This window comes from Athene cunicularia, assembly GCF_003259725.1.
Source record: "Athene cunicularia isolate RWA chromosome 20 unlocalized genomic scaffold, athCun1 chr20_part1, whole genome shotgun sequence".
NCBI classification, from domain to species: domain Eukaryota; kingdom Metazoa; phylum Chordata; class Aves; order Strigiformes; family Strigidae; genus Athene; species Athene cunicularia.
The window spans coordinates 12,035,261-12,058,045 of NW_020799125.1; the positions used below are offsets into that span (position 1 = coordinate 12,035,261).

Consider the following 22,785-nt stretch of genomic DNA (forward strand, 5'->3'; position numbering starts at 1 on the left):
CATGCATATATTTGAATATCAGTTTAGAAAAAGCAGGCCAGGAGTTTCATTTTCCAGGTATTTATAACATACCCATAAAGGAAACTGAACTTTCAGAATAACCAAGGGCATGATAATTTGTTACGCTTCCCATCGCTTTCAACATTAGAACCTTTTTTATTGTTTCACTGATCCTTGACTCCAGTCTTTATTTTCAAACAAAAGGTACAGTGCGCGTGAGTTTTATGAACAAGAAATTGCCCCCATTTCTTGCCATGAATGAATGAATTATCAACATAAATGCCTGAGGCAAGGCTCATGTGATGCCACTAAGAAGTTGCAAAGCAGGAGCTGAACACCATAGCTCCCCATATAGCTATGGAGATCTATATACCAAAGCCACCATCTGTAAGACAAAAACCCCGGCAAATTTTGCAAGTTTATAGCCTCTTGTCTCATGCCTTCTCCACCACAGAAGCAAGGTCACTAGGTTTGCAAACCACTCCTTCCTAAGGATAAAAAGAACTACTGGGCACTGCTCAGCCCCCCAGCACAAAGCGGCCCAGAGGGGCCAAGAAAACAGCAATTGCTGCAGCGGGAAGCCCAGCACCGAGCACAGTTCTCCATCGCCTCGTCCCCACCGTCCCTTCCCCTGCAGAGCTGCCACCCGGGGACAGCCCCTCCCCCACAGGGCCGTGGGATCCACCACCTGTGAGCTCATCCTGTCCCCAGCAACACAAGTCCCTGAGACGGGACGCGCAGAGCCACGAGCACCCATGGGAGGCAGGCTCAGCTCCTTTGCTGCCCTTCTTGGGTCATTCTGCCCTCTCCCCCCGCTGCCGACTCCCCAGAAGAGGCGAGTGGCAGGTGTCAAGCGCCTCTTCCCGGCAGGAACCTCATGGGCGTCAAGGCCAAGGTGGAAGGGAGTGGGCGAGCAGGGAGGTTTCTGGGGAGAGGAAAGCTCGAACACCATGTGGGGACAGCACGTGGCCGCTTTACTCACAGAGAGCCCCTAACCACCTTCTTTACTTTGGGGACCATGTCTTGGCCTCTGCCCGGCGCAGCAGAGGGGGGTGGCTGGAGCCCCCGGCCTGCCAGCAGGGCCAGGGCTGGAGGAGAGAGGCTGCTGCCAATCAGCGGGGTCCCATCGCAAATTCACGGCAAATGCTGCAAAGGACGGGCTTGGGGCAGCCCACCCGCGGGCTGGGAGCCATCAGGGCTGCAGGGCTTGGCTCTGCTCCCAGGCAGCCACGGCCAGGGAAGGAAACTGCCCCTCTCAGAGCCAGGGCCTGCTTCGCCTTCTGCTGAGCAGAGCAGCAGTTGCTCCCGCAGACACGCGCGGGGCGGCGGGGGGGTGGGGAGCGGGTCCCACCACGCTGGGACTGGGCAGGGGCAGAGGACTCATCCTGGGCACCCTGCCCTTCCCAGGCAGGTCCTCCTTCAGGCCAGCCAAAGGGACCCATGCTCAGCCATCGCAGCTGGCCGCCATCACAGTGGCCTCCTGGTGGTACAAACCAGCTCCTCACTGCCCACTCTCCCCCATCCTGTAACAGGACACACCTGACCCTGGACACCGGACGCTGAGATGCTCATGTCTGTTCCACCAGAGATGGGAGCAGAACAGCGAGGCAGCCTTGGCAGGGACGGCACCTTCTGGGTGCTTCAGCCCAGCGCCCAGCAAAGCTGCCACAGGACATCCTGGGGCACCTACAACCTGCCAGAGCAAAGGGGGCGCGTGGAACCTCCGTGGCTGGGAACAGCAAAGTGCAGCCGAAGGAAAAGAGCTGACAGAGGTTGACCCCATGGCCAACGAGGAAGAGGAAGCCATGGACGTCAACCCCATGGGCTATGAGGAAGAGGATGCCATGGAGATCGACCCCGTGGCCTATGATGAGGAGGAGGCCATGGAGGTCGACCCCGTGGCCTATGATGAGGAGGAGGCCATGGAGGTCGACCCCGTGGCCTATGATGAGGAGGAGGCCATGGAGGTCGACCCCGTGGCCTATGATGAGGAGGAGGCCATGGAGGTCGACCCCGTGGCCTATGATGAGGAGGAGGCCATGGAGGTCGACCCCGTGGCCTATGATGAGGAGGAGGCCATGGAGGTCGACCCCGTGGCCTATGATGAGGAGGAGGCCATGGAGGTCGACCCCGTGGCCTATGATGAGGAGGAGGCCATGGAGGTCGACCCCGTGGCCTATGATGAGGAGGAGGCCATGGAGGTCGACCCCGTGGCCTATGATGAGGAGGAGGCCATGGAGGTCGACCCCGTGGCCTATGATGAGGAGGAGGCCATGGAGGTCGACCCCGTGGCCTATGATGAGGAGGAGGCCATGGAGGTCGACCCCGTGGCCTATGATGAGGAGGAGGCCATGGAGGTCGACCCCGTGGCCTATGATGAGGAGGAGGCCATGGAGGTCGACCCCGTGGCCTATGATGAGGAGGAGGCCATGGAGGTCGACCCCGTGGCCTATGATGAGGAGGAGGCCATGGAGGTCGACCCCGTGGCCTATGATGAGGAGGAGGCCATGGAGGTCGACCCCGTGGCCTATGAGGAAAAGGATGCCATGGAGATCGACCCCGTGGCCTATGAGGAGGAGGAGGCCATGGAGGTCGACCCCGTGGCCTATGAGGAAGAGGAGGCCATGGAGGTTGACTCCATGGCTGATGATGAGGAGGAGGCCATGGCCGTCGACTCTGTGGCTGATGATGAGGAAGTGGAGACCACAGAGTTCGATCATGATCATGCTGATGATGAGGACAAGGCCATGGAGGTCGACTCTGTGGCCAATGAGGAAGAGGAGGCCCGTGGCTGTGGCCGATGATGAGGGAGAGAAGGTCATGGAGGTCTACTCAATTCCAGCAAGCTGGCCTCCAATGCTGCTTCCAGCCTGTGCCTGAGAAAGGGATCCCCCTGTACTACGGGGGTCTGATTTCATGACTCTAGGATTCTTAATTTCTACTTTGTTGCAGACTGAAATGGAAATGAAGTCTTATCTAGTCAAATTCTTTGTTCTCCACCATAAATTGGAAGCAGTATCGCCCTCTTCATCACAGGAAATTTTAATTTATTACTATATGTGCGATTATAGAAGTGCACAGATACATCATATGGGATTGTTTGCCTTGAGAATGGTTTGAGCATAAAACCAAAAAATATACTATTTTTAGGGGTTCTGTTAAATAACACCTTTGTAGACCAAAAATGTTTCCTTTAATTCATGCTCGGGAGACCAAGAATCGGATGATGATACGCAAGATTAACATGAGGCTCAGTCCATATAAACTAACTTCTGCTGTCTCACTGCTGATACAAAAATATTTTTTTCACCTTTGCTCAGTACTTATTTATATTTAGAATACTCAAACTCTCATATTCTTATTTAAAGTTACTTACTTCCTCTAAGATGTACATTAATAAACTGACAATAGGACAAAACAGATCAAAGAATATCTGAGTGTGCTTTATTTCTATTAGTTTATATGAAAGCGTTATCAATGTTATCTATAGATCCTTAACAATGCCAAGTTCATGATCATTATAAAATCGTTATGATCGTTATAAACAACCTCATCTAAATTATCTATCATGAGCGCTGGGGAACATCAGAAGTGTCTTAGTGTTGGAAGTCACTTTGGATTTGGTGTACCTGCATTTCAGATGATGGAAATACAATGAATCTTGTTTAAAATATTTTATAATATAACTCTAAAAATGATCCTGCAGACCATGCTCCCATCTGTATGCTTCTCAGACTACAGCAGAATGAAGGAACACAAGTCAAAGTCACATAACTATCATACGTATTGATACCAGTTTACAATCACATCCCCATACATACTCCAACTCACCATCCCCAGCTTAGAAGAGGAAATATTAACAGTAATTATTCTGTAGTAATTTTTTTTCCTCTTCACAGTTTGGGAGGACTATAATAACAACCTGGAGCACTGCAGAGCTGAAACTCTGGGTGATGATACAGGGGGTTGACTGTACTCCTGCATAGTGAAGGATCTGAGTATCAGAGGTTTTATAAGAAGGTGCGAGGAAAATCTATTTAAGACTACTTTCAAGTACCTTTTCAGACGCATCTCCGCAGGCTGGGATATGAAAGGCCAGCGTGCAAAAGGGAAGGGAGCTAGGAAAGGCAGGCCAGGAGACCAGGTATCTCGGCAGCATGCTGCATCATGCGGGATCCCCTGCCGTCACCTCCACGTCACCTCGCTGCTGCACATGGAGATTTCTCATCATTTGTCTTGACTCTGTGTTTGCATTAATGCCCTCAGCAATTGCACACAGGATGGCATCAGGCTAAGAAAGGCTCTAAGTCATTCAAGTTTGTATCAGAATTTTAAAGCATTTTGAAAATCAATTTTATCATATTTAGAGATGAATGGAAAATACTATACTTGTGAAAGAGAACTGAAACACACACAATCAAATGGTAGAACAACTAACTACACAACAATAAAGAGGATATATTGGATCTCAGAGCTTGAACACAAACAGTGAGAAGGAAAAAACACCTCACTCTTATGTGTCACAAGCAATTCACAGTGCTTTATTCCTCTCATCTGCTGGTGCTGTTGAGGCCTCCAAGGGGAACACTACCTGCTTTTGGATATAGTATTTTGAAAGAAATTACACACCTTGGAGAGTGTGCAGACTGGAAGAAAAGGAAAGGAAAGAGACTGGGAGAATCTAAGCTTGCAATAACGATTGGTTGTTTGCTAGACTAAAAACAGTCTGTCAAGTTATACAGGGAAAGGTATTCACACATTCTGAGGCCATCATAGTTACTAAAAAGCTAAAATTCTCCTCAAGACCCCTTCCCCCTCCATTCTGGTTGTCATACACACATCTGTAAGTCAATGAAATGGGCTCATAATTGGAAGTAATCTTATCACTTAGTTGTGGCATGAAAATGTTGCTCTCTCTGCAAATGTGTGCAGAATAGGCTACAACGCAATTAAAGAAACCGGAGTGAAAATTTATAAAAATCTCTACCAAATTTTTTATAACAGATGCATTTGCTGGAAAAGTCATTATTCACTGAATGCAGTTAAAAGTATAGTAAATTAACTTTGAGAAAAATCACAAGACTTTTCAATAAAAAAAGAAAATAGCAACACTCTTAAGACAGCAGGGGGTAAAACGAGATACAGGAATGTTCCCCCATATAAAGAAATAAAACAAAACAGAGCTGTGTGATTTTACTGCTCTTTTCCAGCAGAAAAACATCCCTAAAGGACTCAGAAAATAGGCTCCTAAATTCGCTCATATGGAGTACCAGAGATTGAAAGAGAAACTTTAAAATACATTACTCAGAAAAACTAGAAAAGGCATAGTGCTAAGCCTTAAAGAGCAGGTTTTTTGCTTGAGAGTATCAATGAAATTTGGGGGAAAGCTGTGACATAGGGTGGACCACCAACTGCTACAGGATATTTCATTAAATCAGGCAGTTTACATCTGAGCAATTTGCTCCTGAATACTTAGTGGGACATCCTTCAAAAGCACTAAGAACTTGTCAGTGGGGTGTACAAACCCAAGTCACTTTGAAAGAAGGGACTATGGGTTTTTAAAATACCACCCATAGGAAAAATTTCAAAAGTCTCTTGTGAAAACTGGAGGTAAAAGCCTGAAGAGCCTACTGGGAGGTAATGGCTGCTGGATACCTCTGGAAAGCCGTATCCACTATTTTTATCATAAGCAATTCTAATTCACGCTCTCAGCTGAGGTGACTGACAGGATGAATGACCAACTGGCACTTCTGCCAGCAACAGATAAGGCAGTGCCAGCTCAGAAGGGAAGTTTGTTCATCTGTGCTGATGCCTTTTGTCACGTACAAATTCAACTAGAAGGAAGAGAGCAATGAAGTACGGGCCTCAGTCATATTTCCACAGTCAGGGAGCGATCTGCAGCTGAGCACCCCATTTCAGTACCTCATGATTAAGAACTAGACCCAGCTCAGAGACACTCTTCTGCAAGGTCCTCGCTCTGTTCCACCGATGCCTGTGCAGCTCCCTGCCCCTGAATCCTCTGCTGTGCCAGTGGAAACTGCTTGCCTACAACTGGCAAAGTCTCACTAAACCAGAGATCATCTTTTCTGGACTAGATCACTACATTATTCCACAACTAGACCAGGAGCAATAGCTGGATTGTAAAATGAAGATGTGAGGAGTTACATCCAGAATCTGAACAAATGCACCCGTAAGTATTAAAGACAGTTTGGGCATTCACACGATAGTTACAAAACGGCCTTGTCCATCGCGGAAGAGAGGGCAGGCGATGGAGGCCGGAAGCCTCCCCCACCTTTGCTCAGTTCACAGTGTCACAGCACAGACCGGCACGTAGGGCTGTACTCCAGTGCTGCAAAGGCATCTGAAGTGATGCTGAAAGAGTAATAACCCCGTGCAATGCTATCAGTAGTCCTTCCCGGAGGTTAACAGCGGGAGGCAAGTAGGTTGAGGCGTTTACAAAAGGAGACTGTGAAAGGCAGAATCAACAGCAGAGTTGGCCTTTTAGTCAGCATTTGCTTTCAGCAGTTACATTATCAGAAAAGAATGAGAGAGGTGTGAGAGAAGCCCGGGGAGGAAGGAGAAGGGAGAACTGTGAAAAGAGAAGACAAAACACCTACCTGACAGGTGCTCCCCGGGACTGAGCGGGCTTCAGCATAACGGTGATGGTAGTGTCAGTCTCATTCAGGGGGGAGTCCGTGTCGTATTCTGGCATCGATGGTGCTACAGCAGAACAAAGAGCAACACATTAGTTATACACCAGTTACTGCCTTTGGTAGTGTTGACAACGGAGTATTAACATTTCTTGGAGACCGTTTAACATTTCTCACATCAAACATCAAAATATATCCCAATGTTATGACCAAAACTGTCAAAACTGCTTAAATATTTGTACACTCTTTTCCTATTAAACAGGAATTGGACACCCAAATCTTCAAGCTAGCTTTGAAAATCCTGTCTCGAATTTTTAAGACTTAGTAATCCTGTGAGATAGAATCACTCCTTCAATTTCAAAGGTGAAGAAAGAAAATTGCATGGTCATTATAAAAGACCACTTAGGTTGAGTGAATCGGTAGCAAAGCTAAGAATAGCACCCAGGAAACCTGGCTCTTGTTCACTGTTCTGGTCATCAGATTAGACCTCCTACATCTTAGATTTTTAATACATAGACTTAAGCTGTGTCTCCTTGATCAGTTTGAGGTTGCATTATGAAGCATGAAAGAAGAAAAGAGAGCACTAATGCCAGGTTATTTTAGCACGCAAACCCATGACATTTCACCCCAGTGCTTTAGTGATATTGAATCAACAGGCAGCTGCACGGCTCCCACCAGCACACTTGGGCAGTATCCAGCCTGGTATCCCCATTGCTTTGCTGACATGTTCCCCAAAGCAATACAGGACACCACTGAATATTCACACCTACCCATAGTCTAGTTTCTACTTCTGCTTTGTTATCTGCTATTAAGATCACTTCATGACAGCAGGATAGTCACATTACTTCTTCCTTCCCCAATAGCAGACATCTGTTTGGGACAATTTTACTGTGCAAGAACTGAAAAGATCACGAGATCAAGCCAGCATGAAATTTATTCCAAAGATGCAAGTTTTGTTGAAATATCTTTAAAGTAGAAAGCAAACAAAAGAATTCATACAAATAGTTCACCTGTAACTCACAAGGGCAAGCTGAATTGCAGGGGAACCCATATTTAATCCTCTCACAGTGATTTCTACTGCAACCCTGTTTACAATTGGGATTTTCATCTAAATGCCTGTCAAGAATGGTGGTTGCTATTATCAGCTCAGCCACTGACTTCCCTGTCAATAAGCTGGCAATGAATCAGACTGAATGCCAATTCCTTAACGAGGATTTCTCTGAAAAAGGTACTCTGCACCAAGGGGAAGCAGTGTGAGTCATTTAAAGAAAATGCATGTCACCAGCTGTCTTCTATACAAGAGATCACTCTAGTTGCTGGAGATGCCACAGCAAGACTTGTTCAGTACCTGTTCTGGCCAGAGGGGGATGGTGCTAAGCACAACACAGTACTACAAAAAGGTTGCAAGGCCAGTTTGGACACCAGAAACAGGCCGGACTCTGCCTTTGCAGGCTCCATCATCCTCCTTCAAAGCATCTTCTTCTAGCCTAGCTGCAGCACTGCACTGGTGCCACTACATCGTTTCTGATATGTTGGCTAGCTTGGATATCTCCTCCTGGCTGTGCATGAGACCTCTTTAGTTACCTTCTATGTAAAAAACTGCACCTGCCACAGAGAATTTGTAATTTTTCTTTCAGACACCATATAGTTAAGAAGAAAATGCAAGAAACGTAGATCTTGACAGGACTAGCTAATGGTACTGAGTATAATTCAGTGATCAGAGTCTGTATTAGTCACAAGGTGCTGAAATAAGATATAGTGCTTTCTTGCGTACTCAACACAGAACAGTTGTGCAGTTCTGTGCTCGATAAAACTACAATTTGCAGTGATATCTCTAAAATAGCAAACACTACTAATCAATTTAATGCCTACTTTGCAAGACCCCAGTCCTGCCCAAAGAGAAGTCCTCAGGAATTCTGCCTTTTAACTGTGATTGAGACCCGAGCAGATGTGTCCACTCATATAAACACATACTCACACATTGCTACAGCACAGGTGGCTTTTCATTTAAAAAATTATGAAGTCTAATAGGGACATGACAGTCAATGCAAAAATCCTTCTTCTCACTACTAACCTTGGGACTGTCTCTTAGAGCAAGTTTAATAATAATTTCCAAATTACACATATAGGACTGACCATGCAACAAGATAATCTAATGTCAGAGACTACCCCAGTGCCTGCATGGAGTCTGTACCTACCTATTGCGAACCAGATCCTTGGAAGATGGAAAGAAAAAGAAAAAAGGCGATAACCCAAGCTCAGTGTGCCTACAGTTAATAATCATGCACGCTTCTAACACAATTTGGGCACTCACTGAATAATAAAATAAAAAGAAACTGAATCAGAGGGAAAAATCACTACCATTACTGTGCTATTTCATTTTTCTGGTCACAAGTGAGCAGCGTGCATGCTGTGCCTTCCCTTCCCAGCAGGGCTGCAGAAACCCCAACAGTCCATGGAGCTGTTAGGACAGCTAATGGCTTTACTTCAAGTGGCTGAGACATGGGCTTTTGCACTAAATGTTAAGGGTTCAAACCATTTTGATGGTTAGTGGAGGGAATGGATACATTTTACTTCTTTAAAATTTACACTGTCACTTACTGCTAACAACATTTTTATTAACCAATTTTGAAATCGGGCAATGGAAAATATGCACTGTTGTGTACACTCTTCTATGGCACCCAGACATAATTTCAAGTGTCCTGAATGTTCCAAATGTTTATTTTGGCTTTCCTGAAAAAAACAGTTCAGTTATTCCAAAAAATGACAGCTTTAAACTCTGTTAGAGAACCTATTTCAGTGCTATCAATTAAATGTTAAAGTTTACATATATCTGCCCAATATAATCTCTACCACATCTTCATCCATCTTTTTTTGATAGCTAGCCCGTTTCCTTTTTTTTTCCTAGAGACACATGCGCCTTCTCTTTGCAATACCTCCTGATTTTAGTGCCTTTCATACACTTGTCTGCCTACCTCAAGCACTCCCTCTGTGCTTACTCAGAAAGAAAACATAAAAAACAGCTTTCCTCTATTTTTAGTCTCCTTGCACTATTAATTCAATTACTTCATTACATCCATTTTGGTGCATTCTGAAAATAAAAGCCACATTACTGAAGGAGCTTCCCCAGCCACACAGATAATACGAACAATTACTGTAGGGATACTTCAATTGTAGAACTAATGAAGGTTCTCATTTAAAATGTTCCACAAAGCTATTCATGGATATTTAAGATATCCACAAATTAACCACTGCATTTGTAACTTGAACAAACTTGATTGTGGCCATTTTAAAAATTTGCCTTACAAAACTTGTAGAGAGACACTAAGCTGAAGACCTTTTTATTGTTTTATGCATCATCTCTGGGTGTAAAGAACAAAGCCCTAGAAAGCTCTTTTTTTCTTTTTCTCCAAAGCAGTACCTGAAATCTTAGTTGCAATCCTTGTTGTGATGGGTGGCCCAAAACCCTTGACTGTGCTGGCTTTGATGGTGAATGAATACGTAGTCCCTGGGTATAATCCTACAAAGAGGTGATGTGTTTCATTCCTTAGTTTGAAGACTTTCCCTCTTTGGCTGGACAGCTCAGCACTGGGATCCAGAGACCCAACGGCCTTGTACGTAATCTGCAAATGAAGAAAAAGGAAAATAAGGTCATAAGGGCACCTGGCCTTTCTCTACTCCCCTCTTCTGCCATCTCTTGAGACCAGACATTGAAAATACAAGGACAAATATTATTTCAGTAACTCCAGCGAACAGTTCTGTTACTGGATGTCGTCAAATAAACAGAACAATTTTTCCAAGGCTTTACTTAGGACAAAACTAATTACTTCTCTCAACTAAAACCACAGCATGTGCTGATTTGCAACAAAAGATGCAAAGAATTGCTTTTTGTTCCAAATCTCAGAATTTCTGCAGCCAAGCCAAAGCACACAGCACAACCAGCAGAATTTTCATGAGAATTTCCCATACAATACCCCCACAGCATACGAAAACTTTTGGTGCAAACATGGATAAATATTCCATCAAGTTGATTTTTTTTCTTCTGTTAAATGGTCTTCTCATAAGGCCACTGAAAACAATGGAAGCCTTTTACTGACAACAAAGGTTTTGGAAATCTTTTCATGTGTTACAGAAAAAATGCTGAAATGAAATGGTATGTTTAAATGAAATAAATATCATCAGGTCTTTAGACAAAAGCCCTTTTCTTCTCTAAGCTTGTAAACCAGTTTCTGATGTCATTTTCCTGTCCCTGTTTTGAGCCTCAGTTTGCACACACGTGGTTCCATGCCAGGTTTTTGTGGAAGAGAGTAAGTCAGCTACAGACCTAGAGAGCTGTTCAGGAATATCCCTACTGCTGGTGCCAATGCACCTTCAGAGGCATCCAAGCTGAAAGCACACCTCAGAAATTCTGCTTGAGCACCATTCTGCTTATCCATGGCAATTCTGTTGATATACAGACACTTGCAAGTAAAACTCATGACTTATTTACCAGCCAATTCCTTGCCTGCGTTCCAAATTCAATCCAAAGGCAGCTCAATTTCAACTAAGCTGTCAATATAATGTAACGTGCTCCACTGCTCTCCTAACCTTTCCTGATATTATGAGATCCTTCCTTATTTGTAATGAAACACTATGAATAAATCAATGTATGTTAATACACGAAGTCTTCAATTTTTTATGGACTCCACAAGAATCTAATTCCCAGCTTTGCTGAAAGAGCCTTTGAAAATTTTTAAGTCGCTTGCTTTATGACAGAAGGAAAATGTTGCATTTTGAGGAAAAATAAATATACAGTGTTTAAAAAGGGGATCTTTAATAATATCAGGATAAATAAGAGACATAGACTGATGCTACTGACACCAGAGAAGGGGGTGAGCATGTGATTCCTACTATTTGGATAGAGAAGAACAATTTAGACAGAGGTGACACCCAAGATGAGGCAGCATAACAGAGAAGGGCTGTGAATTACACCAGACCCACAGAACAGCAAGAACTGCAAAACCAGAACACTTAAAGGAATTATAATTAAACAGCTTGCGGGTGATTTGACTGAAAACCTACGGATTTTTCCAGGAATTACAACCTGGTTTTAAATTTTTATTACTTGCCAGAAACATGAGAAAGAGAGAGATCTTAGCACAACAGTCATTTAAACAAAAAAAAATGCAGGAAGGAGAAATCTTTACACTTGCTTCTTTTCCTTCGGTAAGGTGAGGACCATGCAAAGCATCATGGCATGGGACAGTATTTTGACAGTTCCTACTGCATCAAGGTACTCTGAGGCAAGGGAATCTGTGTAAAAACACCATCAGAGATAGAGTGAGCATCAAAGACCTTAAACCCAGTTAATGCCATAGCCAAATCCAGAAACAAAAGTGTATTTAATCTGTTATGTAGGAATGAACCGATGCAATCTATATGCTCTATCTGCAAATCAAGTGCTAGAGAAATAGCAATTCTATAACATTCCAAAGAGGAATCAGCAAAATAGGAATTTAGGGAAAAAGAAAGGGAACTTCCTATTGTTGGGCCACTGAAAACAACATTCACAGGATACTCAGGTACTAGCCTATGCAAAATCAGTGGTATTTGTTTTCAAGCACATTATACAAAAGGCTATAAATACAAATGGAAGATGCACCTGTCCATGAACTCCACATAAATAAAAGTATTCAGCTACCTTCACGAGTTCTAAAATCACTACAAAAAGAGGTGGGGTTTTTTTCATTAAGAAAACTATCCCCTTAAGGCAAATAGAGCTAGAAAAGCTTTCAAGAGAGAGAAAAAAAGAAGTCACTGATTTTAAAAATAACAGTTTTTATTTTTTCTGTTGACTATAGCACAGAATATGTGTACAAGGGACCTTAAAACACCCTGGGTCAACTCACAAAAAGCAGGGAAGGAGAAAACTACTTGAGAGAGAGGATATCCACTATTTGAGATTGTCGTATGGGTCAGTTTTCAGAAAGACTACTCCCTCAAATCAGACTTCAGTAAAAACTTTTTTTTTAGGATATATAAACTACAGTAAAGAGATTCATTGCATAGCCAAATTGCAAGATTATTGTTTCTGCAGCAGACTCATGTATTCCAACAGACATGAACCCCGATCAAGCAGGTGACGTGCAGACATTCAGAGGAAGCAATACTTGTCCCCAAAACATAACATTTAATATACGAGCAGTACCTGGATGCAACATAGAGAATAGCAAAACAATAGTACTGTGCATGTGGTCCAGTTTCATTCAGTCCATAAGCAGCAATATTTAAGGGACTGTAAGAGAAATAGTGCCCACAGATACAGCTAGTTACTAGCTTATTATTCTCATCTGAGTTAGTCTCGAACTCTTCTCTGCTTTCCACAAGAGCTCTGAGTGACTGAAGTGGTGAGGAAACTCTATACAGACACTGCCAGGAGAGTCTATGGGCGCTGTGCCCACTTCTGCTGATGACTTCCATCATGACCACGATAAGCTGAAGATCTCCAAGTCCCCATTTTGTCATTTATAAAATGAGGGCTATTACACTCTACTATGAAAAAATTTCTGTGGTTGAAGGATTCTATGGATTTCTGTAATTTGCTGACAGTTAAGCAGCAAAACCAAGGTGAAACAGATGAGGTAGCGCTGAAAACAGAGCTTTCTATTCAGAAAAGGAGGCAAATTCTCCTCCAGCTCAGAAAACAAAATAAAATAATAATTTTTCTCTTCCAAGTGAGATACCTGCTATTTATTAGGTATTAGTGCTACCCCAAGTGTGGATTAACATCTGAGAGCTCTGTCTCAGTCTGTTCCTCTATGAGCCTCCCAGTACAGCTAAAGCATCTGCAGCTTCAGGCAGAGCAATAGCTGTTCTGCCAGAAGAGCCTCCCAGGGCACGGGCTGGCTGCTCCCCGCTGAGCCACCACACACCCCTACTGCCCAAGCCAAGGCTGCCCAGCCAGCTCTGCTGCAGTTCCCACGGCCAGCATCATCCCCAGGTACTGATGTTGGTATTTCCTCACTGGAATATCTGTAAAGTTCCACACTGTATGCATTTGCGTGTATGCGTGTCTCTGTGTCAGAAGATTTCTCCTATAGCAAGAAAAGATGCTGTAATGTATCACTTATATGTTGGTTTTCATGTATAAATGTATCAAATTATAATCAGGTGAAATGATGACACCAATAAGTTGTCACTCTTCTCCTTAATTGATTTAAACTAAAATTTCTGAAGCAGAGAAATTTCAGGGAATCACACACTGAAAAATGTTCAAGGAGAAACTATGGAAATTTCCAACTCTGGAGTAAATTATAAAAGCGCAGAGACACATCTGGAGAAGAAATATGGCACTTTCTGGGAATAAAATGGATACCGAAAAAAACACCTGCTCTTCTCGTTGGTATGCTGAGTATTTATCTTAATTTCTTCTTCCAAGTGTCAAACCATTTCATTACAAAACAAACAAGAGATTCTAATCTAGAAAATGAGATGACTCAATCACTAGAAAGCAGCTGTTCTAAATTATTTTAAAATAATCTATTTTAAAGACAAGCCATGTCATGTAATACATCTGTATTCTGAAAAAAAAAAAAAAAGAAACAATAATATTAATTTAAACATTTAAAAACCTAGACAGAAAACAAACAAGAAAATACTCAAAAATATATTTAAGGATTTCAGTCTGATTGAAAATATTTGTTTTTATTCTGATGCAGAATAAATGCAAATACAAAGATGAGGAAACTTCTCACAAGACTGAAACTCTATGTTTTTTAACCAGCTCCCTGGTTATCTCCTGCACAGCAGGCACTTGTCGTAAGTTGAAAGCTGTCTTTCCTCTCCAAACTGGAACAGCTGTCCAGAGTTTGCATATGTAATGTAGAGATTACATATCGTCTCCAGGGCAACTGGATGGTCCCAAGAAAAAGTTTAGTGGCCAACACTGCTATGGTTCTAATCAGAGCAAAAAGTGGTGCAGGCTAAAATACATCAAACCCAAGAAATATACATTAATAAATCCTAAATCTTCCTTGGACTCTCCTTCACTGAGTTAATGAAACGGTTCTCAAACTGAAGCAACAACAACAATAAATTTGAGGTAATCAGGAAGTCAGAAGGAACTCGGAAGGATAAAGAACTGCCATATTCCCACCATCACAGGAGGAATGAAACACTGAGCCTAGCATCCATCCACCTGGACAGAAATTATTTACTCAGGACATGCACAGATGATTCAAGTCCCCAGTCAACTGTGCAAAATTTGGCTACACAAGTCCAAATTCTTTGTAAAATGTAAAACATGTCAACAGTTTACTGTCAAGTCTACTGGAAACTACCAAAAAAGGCTTTATATATTTAACTTCCAAGTATTCAGTGACATACAATTGCTGGGATAGATGATGGAGAATAAAATAACAACAGATCAGCATAAGCGATGGGATGGTCAGTGAGTTCAGTCCTTGTTGTTATTTAAACAGAAATGCAATCTACACCAGTGCACTCTCAGCGCCCACTAACAAGAAGCACCCCCTCTTATTCCATCCTCCCCTCTGTTTTTTAACCATTTTAAAAATTTGGAATATTAACTCCTTGAAATCACTGAGAAAATACTACGCTAAAAACCATGAAGATAAAGATATAATATTAAGAGCATGAGCACGGCTCTTTTCTCCTTCACAGAGCTTAATTTAACACAATTTTCTAGGGAAATGTGAATACTTTGCTAACTGTCATCATCTGTGACTGTAAAACTTCTATTACAATATGAGGACTTATAAAACTTTCATTGTGAAGGGAAAGACCACAGAAGAGGTATTAACTAAACTAGGAAGCACAAGGCTATTTTCCACTGCAAATTTCTTCTTTTTTCTTCTTTTTCAGAAGAAAACACATTAAAAAGTTAAAAAAAAACCCTCCACCCTTAAGCTACTTAGATTGTCCTACGCCCCACAGGCGTATGGGCAACTGTGCATCCACAAAAGCAAAAGGTGATTGTGGTAGTGGAATATATTACTGTACATATAATAACCTACTATACATAACATATTATGCTTCATCAGTTGTATCTTGAATATGTCTGTTCAGCCTGAGTATCAGCCATGGACCAGAGCACAAAACTCTGCAAGGTCATCACAATCTGATCAAGAATGTGTAGCAAGTGGTTCACCCTCTACTTTAGCAGCTCTCATGTGCCCAGTGCCCAGGTGCTTGCTGAATCTCTATACCCCGCTTAGTAAATACAGACAATAGCACAAGTCTGGTGAATTTTATTCCATCTCTGTGTGGTGGAGGCAGGAGGGGCTTTATCCTGTGCTTTTTAAAATAAAAATACCAGTAAATGTTGTCGAAAACTGGAGGTTAAAAAAAAAAAAGTTTCCTGTAGGAAAAAAAGGTACATGTTGTTAAAAATGTGGCAATTAAACAGTGAAATGGACTGTCAAGCAACATGATAAATTACCCTTCGGGTTTAGATATTCCTGTGGAAGAATGTATTATGGTACGATCATGAGGTCCTAAACTTAATACAAGAACAAATTGTGACAAAGATCTCATCACTTCATTGTAATGGTCCTTCTTGCCCTCCACTACTAAAATCCTTTGGGAACTCTGGATGGCTGTTCAGATTCTCTTTAATCCTTTTAAATAAATAAATTAACAAGACAGAATATTCTGCTCAAATCACGGCTGATGTATCCATTTAGCCTTCCCATACATTTGATACATTCGAGTAAGCTTTCACACTGATGAATAACCGAGTTGTCAGGATTTCGTATGTTCATAACCTTAAAACTGAGGGCAGCAAACTCTAATGTCTCAGGATTGAGAGCTTGCCAGTCAAGGCAAAAAAATATGCTCGTATGTTTCTTCCCACAGCAATTGATCCCAGTATACACACACTTTATCTTCTATCTTTTGTCATACAGAATTAATCAACCACAGCAAGCAGAATTTTGCTCTCTACAGCCATATTCACCATCAAACATTAGGACTTCAAGCTTCCCCTCCGATTTTAGCAATTGCAGCCCGTTTGAATGCAAATGGTAAGTACTGCTGTTAAATCAAATATTACTTTGTAGATACATTATGCAACCTTATATCTATTTTCCATTATAGTGACAGCCTGCATAGCAGTTTGGGGAGGGCATTTGAAACCTATAAATCCATTACATTATCCCCTACATTCCCATTGATGTTTTATGTCCCTGTCTTTATAAAACAGTTCGTTCTGCCTCTCCATACCCCTCATACAACTTAAACCCCCTAACTTCTGGGGATGCTTTGGAGCTGACAGCTAGCTGCAAGAAATCTATTTTTTTTCTCTCCCCCTTTTCATTTACTAATGCCTCAAGACTGAAGCCGTATCTTGCTATGGACAAGAGAGGAGCCAGAACTAGGAACATTACACAGCCACTACGTACATGGCTGTGCTGGCGGCAGAAGCTGGGGCTGCTGGGACAGCCTGACTAGTGTCTCTCATGTTGCTGAGCCAGAAGAAAAGGAAGCTTTGCCTGACTTATTGCTGGTTTTTGAGCTCACTGCTGTCTTGTGAAGCAAGACCTGGAATCAAGACTTTTTGAATCCATTGGTTTTTATCACACCATGCTGCATCAGGGGCAGGGGGGTGGGCTGCCTGCGGAAGGGGTACTGGGAGTAAGGGTCCCTGGTGACTGTCACAGGTGTCAGCTCCTCCAGCGCTGCTCAGCAAGCAGGAGATGAGGAGGGCAGCCTGCCCACCCACCCAGAACAGCCCCGCACCTGAGCTGGGCTCAGTTCTCCCTTACACCATAGGACCCACACGCTGCCACCATGTCCCAGCCAGCCCCACCTCCAGCTGCTTTAGCTGATACAAAGAGCTGGTATCAAAACCACTGAAATAAGAAAAAGATGCTGGCATCCCAGAAAACAAAACCCACACATCGTTAATTCCTTTCTTTTTAAAAGGGCCCCTCATTTTGAGAAAGTTTTTAACTAGGGAGATGTTGCTACTTCCCAACTACGTGAAATCCTCTCTTGAATTAGAATCACTTCTATTTAAACAGAAGACAATCAGGCAGACTCAGTGGTGTACAAGCCTTACTTAGTGATGTTTAAGTCCGACTTACTGGAGCTTTAGAAAAGCTCAATACCAGTATCAGCACCAGTACATTCCCACTCTACTGTCGAGCAGAACATCTGCCTGCCCGGCTGTGGTCCCGCCTGCCCAGCACCCGCAGGCTGCAGAAAACAGCAACTTCCCCCTGAGCTTTCCTATGCCACTTGCTTCAATTTCCTAACAGGGTCGGCACAAAATTTCACAAATGGATGAGAAGGAAGTTTGTCACAGGCAAAGCGTGATTTTCCAGAGCTAGAAATCATTATGCAATTCATAGGAGTGCAGAGATAAGGGAGTCAGGTATCAGTGGAGAGCGCGGGATGTGTTTCACAGGCTTCAGCACTGCAGGAGGGGAGGGGGAACCAGCTGAAAGGCTTCGGGATTGACTGTACCTTGGGAAACAACAGGCTATTTAGTTTTTAATCTTGATTTACATATTCCACTCCATGCTCTAATAAAGCCGACAAGAAAACTTCATTTTCACCCCATTTCTCAAAAATAAACACAAATAAATTGATGCATTAAAGTCTTGACAGAAATATCCTTGAACTCAAAGTTACCCAAACATTTCCTTCATTTCCAGAGTTGCTGCCTCAGGGAAGCAGTGTTCCCCAACCAGGTGTTAAGAAGCCATGTGTAATGTGAATTAACTGTGCAAATGACTTTTTATGGTGGAAGGAAACCAGCTCTAGCTCATGGCATCTCTTGGAAATGTTTTCTTTGAATTCAGCATGTCCAGAGGGTGTACAAGGTGAAGGTGTTTTACTGAGCATCTCACTTGCTACCATTTCAGGCACCACTGACCTTCCAGAAATTTTGCAAGGCTTCTCCTCAATTCATACTACATCTGGGTTACTCTCACATAGTCAATACCAAGTTTTTGAAACACCTTTTTGAACCTGTGTGTGTATCACTCGCAAGATACCTAACAAAGGCAGCTTCAGATTTCAGTGCAAAGAACAGCAAAGAACAGCTATTCCCAACCACAGCTTTCCCTTCCTACTTTCTAGCTGGACCTAACAAGAGGATTAGCAAGATGTTCTTAAAATTATACATATATTCGTTACTCAGATCAGCCCAGCACGACCAGTGAGCATGATGTGGCTTCTCCCTAGTCACTGTACATCAGGCTAAGCGATGGAGATGTAATTGCCCCCTCCTCTTCAGTGACATCTCTTAGGATCAGGACTTAGGCTGAATAACGACAATCAGCACTGCAGAATTCAAACCTGACAATCCAACACCTTCTCCCAGCCTGAAATTTATTTCGGAATGAAAATCAGCTCTTTTCTTCCCCACAGCCTCTTGCTCAGGGTCACTCTCAGAACCACACTTCCTGGTAAAACACCACTGCACAGACAACTACCCAATGTTTTAAGAAGCTGATGCAATACAGGGAGTAAATTACAAAGTAGCATCAATGTCAGCTGAAAGCAAATAGCAAAGAGCAGTTATGGATTCATGAGGCAGAGACAAAACTTACGTTATACTGATTTTTCTGCAGAAATCTTTACCTTCTGGTATTAATCCTACATTTAATCCTGGCAAAACTGCAGTTTCAGCAGACAATTAAAGATCTTTTCTTTTGCTTTCCAAAGGTGAAACATAATTGTTGTTTTGTGTAATTTTAAGTAGCTTATTCCTCCTGCTACAGAGATTCTGCTCCAGGTTCCCAGCCACATGAAAACTGGCACAGTCCCCAATCCTGTTTACAACATCACCGTCTTGTAACACTTGCCACTTACATTTCCAAGGCTGGTATCAAGCAGAGTGCAAATCATAAACAACCAGGGCCCCGCATGTGGGCTATACATTTGATTTCAAGTTCAAAGCTGAGAGTGTCAGAGGTGGAGGACGCAGCTCTGTGTTTTACATCAAAGCACTCAGGTATTTTGTACAGCTCACCTCCATCTTCAAGTTCCAGCACGTCTCACTTAGGTGTGAAAGACAAGGCATGAAGAATGTCAGGAGCCCCTTCTTTTCCACAAGTATCATCAGAGCAGCTTGCTTTCTTGAAGGGAACAGGAGAGAGGCATGATCCCTCCATAATGGCCCTCTGTTGCTGTTGCTTGCTGTGCTTTTTTACGGAGTGCAATATGAGAGACTGTATTCCCCCAATTGCTTGAGGTGACCTCTGTTAATATGGTCAAATCAACCTGATACCTACAGGCATTACAAGAAAATAAATCTGGATGTAGGCTAAGGAAAGCAGGAGTACAGTTCAGCATGCAGCGATGGAAATGGAGGCACGTGTGTGGGGCCCAACCCCTGAGATGCTGAGGAATGCATCTGCTTCACCAGAAGGAAACAATAACAAGTGGTAAAAGCTTCAATTTGGTTTATAAATCAAACTCAAGCATGCACTTTTTTCATCAACATACTGAAACAAGTTATCACATCGAAGGAGGAGGGGAAAAAGGTGTTAGATCAGCTAATTCAAGTCAGGTACATATTCACAGCTTCCACAAAATGATCAGCCCTGCAGCAGACAGAAGATGACCAATGCAGAAGTAAAAGCAGCACGGACTGGTCAGATCGCAGCTTAAACCCCAAATCAGGACACATGAAAAGATTCAATGTTCATAAGGAACAAAAATCGCAAGAAGTCTGCCTACACGCCGGACCACAGCGCAGCAGGGTATTACCATCAGTAAGACTACTTTATACAGTACAGCAACTGGAAGCACCTAAGCACATGTTCTGAGCCCAGCAAACCACTCAAACACACATTTAGCTTCATTTTACTGCTAACGGAATTTTAAGTGCAGGTCTACACGCTCATCTCAAAAGCAGAGGACAAACAAATCAAGTCCTGAGCTGCATTCTTACCCTAAGATCAACCTCTGAAAGCTCACACAAAAATTTAAAAATTTATCTTCAATGAAGGAATCGCTGAGCATTGAGGATGAGAACTCACTTGCAAATCAGTTCTGACACAATCCAGGACCCAAATGCTCAGCCTATCTTTCCTCTTTCTCACAAACATACCTAAATCAAGACTTAATTTTAGATGTTGATTTTTTGGTCTCCCTTTTCTGCCTGGATCTTTCAATTTTCAGATTTAGAGCAGAACTGAAAATACTGGCATCTCAAACACCAATTACCCAGGACTAAAATGTGTAAGAGTGGTCATGCTTTGCTAATTATCAAATAACCTGAATTGCCTATACCTTGCCATGCTCTTCATACAGCAAGATGCCACCATCTTGCCATAGCACGCCAGAAAGGCAGGATGCACTTACAATGGAAGGTACAACCATTTTTTGGCATTGTATGTTAAGACAGTGACCCCTGAGTGCTGTTTTTACAGCTGTCTCTCAAGTTACGCCATGAAGTTGTGCCAACTTTGAATTTTTATCACCAGAACTATAAAAAAGCAGCTGTACAGAGTAAGTGAAGGATGTAAATAGGCTGTACAATTTCCAAACACATTTTTCTCTTTTTTCAATTAAACTAAATTTTTTTGTGTGTATGTGGTTAAGTAAAAAACCAGAACTCTCCACCCTTCCTGTCTAGCATAATTACCAAAAATACAGGCTGGCCAGTTGCAAAGATTTTGAAAACTGCTGAAAGTCTAATTCAGTCTTAGGAAACAGAACGAAAGACAACCTAGCTCTCCCACTAATGCACACCTGTCATAAATAAGAGAGCAAGAAATTCTTCCTGAAGCCAAGTAAAAAATCCTTGTTTTAATGTTCTGAGTAATAGCAAATAAATCCACCTGAACTGCTTCAGCCAGCAAAAAAGCCAAGTTGCTTCTGCAACATTCTAGCAGAAAAATGGTCAGCTTTGCAGTCAGATAACACTGAAGAAAATAAATTTTTATATGCAAAATATTTGCTTGGAATTTAGTGGCTAAGATGCTGTCTTGCATATTAGTATTTATAGCAAGATGGAACGTATTTTCTTGAGTAGCTTTGCAAAGATAGGCAAAGTTGAAGTTCTCATGAATATTACTTAGTTGTTCATGTAGCTGGAATTTGAAGAGTGGACCTGCTGGCCCCATCTTGCTCCAACAGCACAATGAAACGTTAAGGACCCTGACCATCTCACAGGCCTGGGCTTGGGGAAATGGAGAAGGGGAGGACAGGCCCTGGCAGAGCTGGTACCACAGTGGGTTACACTGGCAACGCACCCCATCCTGTATGCAGCATCTTCTCTGCTGAAACAGAGGGAGGACCTCTGGGAGTCAAGCAGCATTCGGAAGCCCTGCAGCCGCACGAATAACTAGAAATACCACCATGGCTGAGGCATCAACCCTTGCCTGGGTGTGACATGCCCCCACATCTGCGAATACCTTTGCAACGGGTGGGTGTGAGGCACCCACGAGAGCCTCAGCACGGGTGGGGTGCCCAGGCTGTGCCACACCACCGGCTCTGTGGGGGAGATGGGCACACACCAGCCCACACCACGGCAGCACAGACCCTGCTTCACAGCACGCAGACGCTGAGCATGAGGAGGAAACAGTCTACCACCCCCCAGTCCCAAAAAACTTTTCTGACGATGTTTTTACATCTCAGTGATACACATTTTGTGTCATCTAAACGTTACAGGATTTGTCCTATGTTTTCATTTGAAAAAGCCATTCACAGTTCCCCTAAACCCATGAATTCTTAATCATCACGTAACATCCTGTTTCTTCCCACCCTTGCTGGAAAGTTCCTTCTCCCTTTCTCACCCAGGGGCATATGACTTTACACTGTGATTTTGCTTTCCACCCTAATCAAAATATTTCATCAGAAAGAACGAATCTTGCGCCTGATATATCAGGGCCTCTAAAGAGACTTCACAGTGTTTACACCCAGAGGGCTTTCATTTGTGCACAGGATGTTTATGACTTTTGCTGAAAAAAGTCACAGTTGCTGGTTTCCTCTTGAATAAATCCTGGGCCGGATTGTCTAATGTCCTGGGGAGAGTCCACAGTCAGAAGAGAGCTGGAAATCCTCCATCACCTTGGAAAAACAACATCCCTTGTTCCTGAGGACATAATTGCTTTAGAGCAAATACCTGGGATATAGCTTTTGCAGATACTTTAGATACTACATGAATAAAATCCTATTA

General features: G+C 43.0%; 1 protein-coding gene across 3 annotated transcripts in view; it reads right to left on the bottom strand.

The window, feature by feature from the left end:
• PTPRT (protein tyrosine phosphatase, receptor type T) overlaps positions 1-22,785 on the bottom strand; it is a 338,779-nt gene that overhangs the window by 114,062 nt on the left and 201,932 nt on the right. For all 3 annotated transcript variants that reach the window (XM_026862069.1, XM_026862068.1, XM_026862067.1), the window contains exons 9-10: positions 10,072-10,273; positions 6,618-6,720 (exon numbers count right to left, since the gene is read on the bottom strand). In XM_026862069.1, coding sequence (XP_026717870.1) covers positions 6,618-6,720; positions 10,072-10,273 — 305 coding nt within the window. The remainder of the gene's footprint in view (positions 1-6,617; positions 6,721-10,071; positions 10,274-22,785) is intronic.